Source organism: Coregonus lavaretus (assembly GCF_964263955.1).
Source record: "Coregonus lavaretus genome assembly, contig: HAP1_SCAFFOLD_3447, whole genome shotgun sequence".
Classification (NCBI taxonomy): Eukaryota; Metazoa; Chordata; class Actinopteri; order Salmoniformes; family Salmonidae; genus Coregonus; species Coregonus lavaretus.
The window spans coordinates 25,001-30,000 of record NW_028159174.1 but is presented as its reverse complement, the minus strand read 5'-3'; the positions used below and the strand labels follow the sequence as shown (position 1 = coordinate 30,000).

General features: G+C 48.7%; 2 protein-coding genes across 2 annotated transcripts in view; both read left to right on the top strand.

Annotated features, from left to right (window-relative positions):
* Positions 1–3,683: 3,683 nt before the first annotated feature.
* LOC311123200 (histone H4) lies at positions 3,684–3,995 on the top strand (the record flags this gene model as incomplete). The annotated part of the gene is made up of 1 exon (XM_084197462.1): positions 3,684–3,995. The coding sequence occupies one exon, from the start codon at positions 3,684–3,686 to the stop codon at positions 3,993–3,995; it is 312 nt and encodes a 103-aa protein (XP_084053588.1).
* Positions 3,996–4,728: 733 nt separating this feature from the next.
* Positions 4,729–5,000, top strand: part of LOC311123203 (histone H2B-like) — a gene marked incomplete at both ends in the record, with an annotated part of 312 nt that continues 40 nt past the window's right edge. The window contains one exon of the mRNA XM_084197465.1: positions 4,729–5,000. This exon is cut by the window's right edge and continues 40 nt beyond it. Within this exon, the coding sequence (XP_084053591.1) occupies positions 4,729–5,000 (272 nt within the window).

The following is a 5,000-nucleotide window of genomic DNA, read 5'->3' as shown; positions in this document are numbered from 1 at the left end:
GTAACGACGAGGAGCTGAACAAACTGCTCGGCGGTGTGACCATCGCTCAGGGTGGTGTGCTGCCCAACATCCAGGCAGTCCTACTCCCCAAGAAGACCGAGAAGGCAGTCAAAGCCAAGTAAATTCGCTACTGCGACTTCAACTTGACTACTCAACCCCCAAAGGCTCTTTTAAGAGCCAACCACCTAGCTCTCCAAAAGCGCAAAGTACCTTTCTATGACCGCAATACATTGAGTGGGTGTATACACAACTATTTCGACATTCTGTGCCCACATGAGGCCTTGCATGAACAACAACACCTACTTGGTCTCATTTGCCATAGCAGGCTAGCATTAGATGATACGTGCCTATAAGATGTCACTCTTGACTTTGGCGACTATTATTGCGCGTAAAGGGCCGGCGGCGTCCTATTGCGCATAAAGGGCCGGCGGCGTCCTATTGCGCGTAAAGGGCCGGCGGCGTCCTATTGCGCGCGCACCGGGAGTTTGAGTTTTGGAGAGGCCGGGCCTCCCGTCCAATGGCCAACGGAGGAAAGGAAAGGCCTGCGAAACGGGCCAATCGGGGTGGTGGGGAGATGGTGTCCAATCAGCAGGCGCCACTGCCGGCTTTATAAACTTCACATAGGCATTTCGAGGCTATACTCCCGACTGTCAGAGCAGCGCCATGGCCAGAACCAAGCAAACCGCTCGCAAATCCACCGGTGGCAAAGCCCCCAGGAAGCAGCTCGCCACTAAGGCTGCTCGCAAGAGTGCCCCGGCCACCGGCGGTGTGAAGAAGCCTCACCGTTACAGGCCCGGCACCGTGGCTCTGAGAGAGATCCGTCGTTACCAGAAGTCCACTGAGCTACTCATCCGCAAGCTGCCCTTCCAGCGCCTGGTGCGAGAAATCGCCCAGGACTTCAAGACCGACCTGCGCTTCCAGAGCTCCGCCGTGATGGCCCTACAGGAGGCTAGCGAGGCTTACCTGGTCGGCCTGTTCGAGGACACCAACCTGTGCGCCATCCACGCCAAGCGGGTGACCATCATGCCCAAGGACATCCAGCTGGCCCGCCGTATTCGCGGAGAGCGCGCATAAATGAGGATGACCTGAACTCGAATATCCCCCAAAGGCTCTTTTAAGAGCCACCTCCATATTTCCATCAAAAAGGCACAATTGTTCCATGTATACACGCACCTCTACATTAGCCACCATGTATGTTGTTCACTAACACGTCTAAAAGCTACGTATTGCACCTTTTTAGTTGCCTGAAGTCTAGCTTCAATGTTTGTGTGTGTATATACACAACCATCTGGCATCATCCACTTCCTTTGAACTATATAGTAACACAGTAAAATGCTTTACAAAGGAGGGGAAAAAGAAACGAGTGATAATATAGGCCGAATAGTAACAAGAATTGTGTTCAGATGAATAATTGACACTATTAGTTGTGTGTAATAATAGCCTTGCATGCAGTCCAGAAAAAACATTGCATGCCAACTTACTTTGAAAGTCCCATGTTGCAGTGCTGCTGAGAGACTCATGCAGAGGCCCAAACTTTACAGTGGAGCACGGAGGCCATCTTGTGGTTAAATGTGGGTACTGCACCTCATGGTGATTCCCTTTCAGCATTTGCTCTTTAGGCCAGCGTTTCCCAAACGCGGTCCTGGGGTCCACAAGGGGTGCGCGTTTTGCGTTTTGCCCTAGCACTCCACAACTGATTCTAATACTCCCAACTTGATGATGATGAGTTGATTATTTGAATCAGCTGTGTAGTGCTAGGGCAAAAACTCCCAAAACGTGGCCCGAGTTTGGGAAACCCTGCTTTAGGCTAATACTAGCCTATTAGGATGACTTGGTTGGATCGCTTTAATGGCAACTGCTGAACTCTGGTTTCACTAATTACTTGTCCCAGGTCACCATTATGAATCCAATAGCAAAACAAATGTTTCAAAATTGCTCAATAGTGAAAAAAGGCCAGGAAACGATGGGTTCTCAGCAATATTTCACCAACAACCAATCACTATTCACGCATAGACATTAGGATCATCAACAAATATTCCTAAGTCATACTACAAAAGGGTTGTAACGAAATGGATTTGTCTGTTCAATGCAAGTTCAACGTCAAAGAAAAAGTGCATCACCACAACAAACGTGTCTTTAGATACACTGTAAAAAATGACTTTGTGGAATGTACTCAAGCTATTACAGTCAACAAAAGCACACGTCATATTGTTGAGTAGATCTTTTTGCTTGTTTTTATGAGTAGATAAGCTTGAGTAAGTTGAGTTGATGTGGTCCAATACATTGAGTAAAGATGATAGAGACGTAAAAAGGATTATATTACGTTGATTCGACTCAAATAGACATTGTGTTATTTTACCTGAATGATTCATCCTATTATGTATTTAGACCAACTTACTTTGGATTTCACTCAATCACATCCCTTAAGAGAAAAGGTATCCGGACACCGGGAATCCATTCATTTAAACATCAACGGTTTGCAAAACATCTGTTATCATGAGTTGACAAATTACGGAATTGCAATCAACACTGCAGGTAAATCCTGATTGCTGCAGGTAGGCAACACCGTAGAAATAGGAACTACAACACTAACAACAAGTGACATTTACTCCTGATGTACTGACTGACCTGTTGCAACCTCTACAACCACTGTGCTTATTATTTGACCCTGCTGGTCATCTATGAACGTCTTGGAGAAAAATGTGTGAAACCACTGCCTATATGAGGAGCTGTCGTTGTTTGTTTTATTACCACATACGTATGGAAATTGCACCGGTTGAGAGATGATGGCTCTCTTGTGCCTACGGTGAAGGGTACTTCTGATCCAGCAGGTGGTGCTAAGATCCCTCCCTATATGACTTGAATGATGAGTTGATTTATTCCTTATAGCTCCTAATGATTTTAAGGCCAGTGTTGGCAAACATTACTTGTGCTCCAGCAGGTGGCCATGACATCCCTCCCTATATGACTTGACTGACCAGTTAGTTGATGGACTCCTTATAGCTCCTAATGATTTTAAGGCCAGTGTTGGCAAACATGACTTCTGCTCCAGCAGGTGGCCATGAAATCCCCCCCTATATGACTTGACTGACCAGGTAGTTGATGGACTCCTTATAGCTCTTAATGATCTCAAGTGTCTGTGTTTTTATGTGGTTAGGAGTTTTGCTCACTGCGTGTCCCCCTTCCATTTCAGTGTTTCCCAACTCCAGCGGTAGAGTAGCCTACCCCCAACAGGACCCATTTTTCTTGTAGGCCTGGACAGCCACAGTTGATTGAACAACCTGTCACCTAAATTACCAAGTCCTCAATGAGTAGAATCAGGTGCAACAACAACAACAACAACAACAACAACAACAACAACAACAACAACAATATGAGGAGAGGGACACAGTGTACTAGCTGATCTCCCAGTTGTCACAGTTTGGCCTTGTGTTCCACATAGCCTATATCAGTATTTGAGTATGTTTCCCGCGCACGTTAGTTGCTTTCACGTCATCTTTGAAATCGCTCCTCCCTAGTCCCCTAGAACGAGCGCCCTCCCCTTTGCAACGCCTCCGAACATATAACAGAGGCGCGCTTTCTGTGCCGCCGGCCTCAATCAGGTCGACCAAACGCAGATAATAGCGCACCGCGCACCGGCGCTGAAGTCATTCATTCACTTGAACTCAACTAGCGAACACACCATGTCCGGAAGAGGCAAAGGCGGCAAGGGACTCGGAAAAGGAGGCGCCAAGCGTCACCGCAAAGTTCTCCGCGATAACATCCAGGGAATCACCAAACCCGCTATCCGCCGTCTGGCTCGCCGCGGCGGCGTGAAGCGTATTTCCGGTCTGATCTACGAGGAGACCCGCGGTGTCCTGAAGGTGTTCCTGGAGAACGTGATCCGTGACGCAGTCACCTACACCGAACACGCCAAGAGGAAGACCGTTACAGCCATGGACGTGGTCTACGCTCTGAAACGTCAGGGACGCACCCTGTACGGTTTCGGCGGTTAAACCCACTCTCTTCGGAACCTCAACACCCCGACTCGAACCCAAAGGCTCTTTTAAGAGCCACCCACATCCGCTTAAAATGGGCCCATTCCATGTAGTGTTATATATAACAAAAAATGTTTAGTATGCAATTTAGTAAGAAAGTATGAGCCACTTCGAGTGGACAGGGAGTATTAATTAGAGGATTCTAATGTCCCGTCCACTTTTAGCGCACAGAGGGAGGCCTATATCTGACAGTGGCAAAGTGTAAGAACGTTATTATTTTGGGTCAAGCAATAGTGGAATTTGGACAACATAAAGCCACCACGAGTCGGTAGACGTGGCTCGAAAAGAGGGGGACAGCGCGCACACACACACACACAGTCCAAAATGGGAGCCCTATGTCTGACGGTGCCAAAGTGGGCAATTTTATCACCAGCATTATTTGGCACAACAATCGTGCCATTTGGACACCTATTAAAGCCCCCTTTTGAAACACACAATTCCCCATCGGTCACAGAGCATAGACTATAGAGAGGAGGGAGGGAGGGAGGGAGGGAGGGAGGGAGGGAGGGAGGGAGGGAGCAAGCAGGGGAGTGTCTACGGCCGCTGACTTTGCTTAGCTTCCTCTTCATAAGACGGGTAAGCGCCCTTCACCCCCTCATTCGTTTCTGAGAAGCAACGAGACATCATCATGCCCGAGCCAGCAAAGTCAGCGCCCAAGAAGGGCTCCAAGAAAGCCGTCACCAAGACCGCAGGGAAAGGCGGCAAGAAGCGCAGAAAGTCCAGGAAGGAGAGTTACGCCATCTACGTGTACAAAGTCCTGAAGCAGGTCCACCCCGACACCGGCATCTCCTCCAAGGCCATGGGAATCATGAACTCCTTCGTGAACGACATCTTCGAGCGTATCGCCGGAGAGTCCTCTCGCCTGGCCCACTACAACAAGCGTTCTACCATCACCTCCAGGGAGATCCAGACCGCGGTACGCCTGCTACTCCCCGGTGAACTTGCCAAACACGCCGTGTCCGA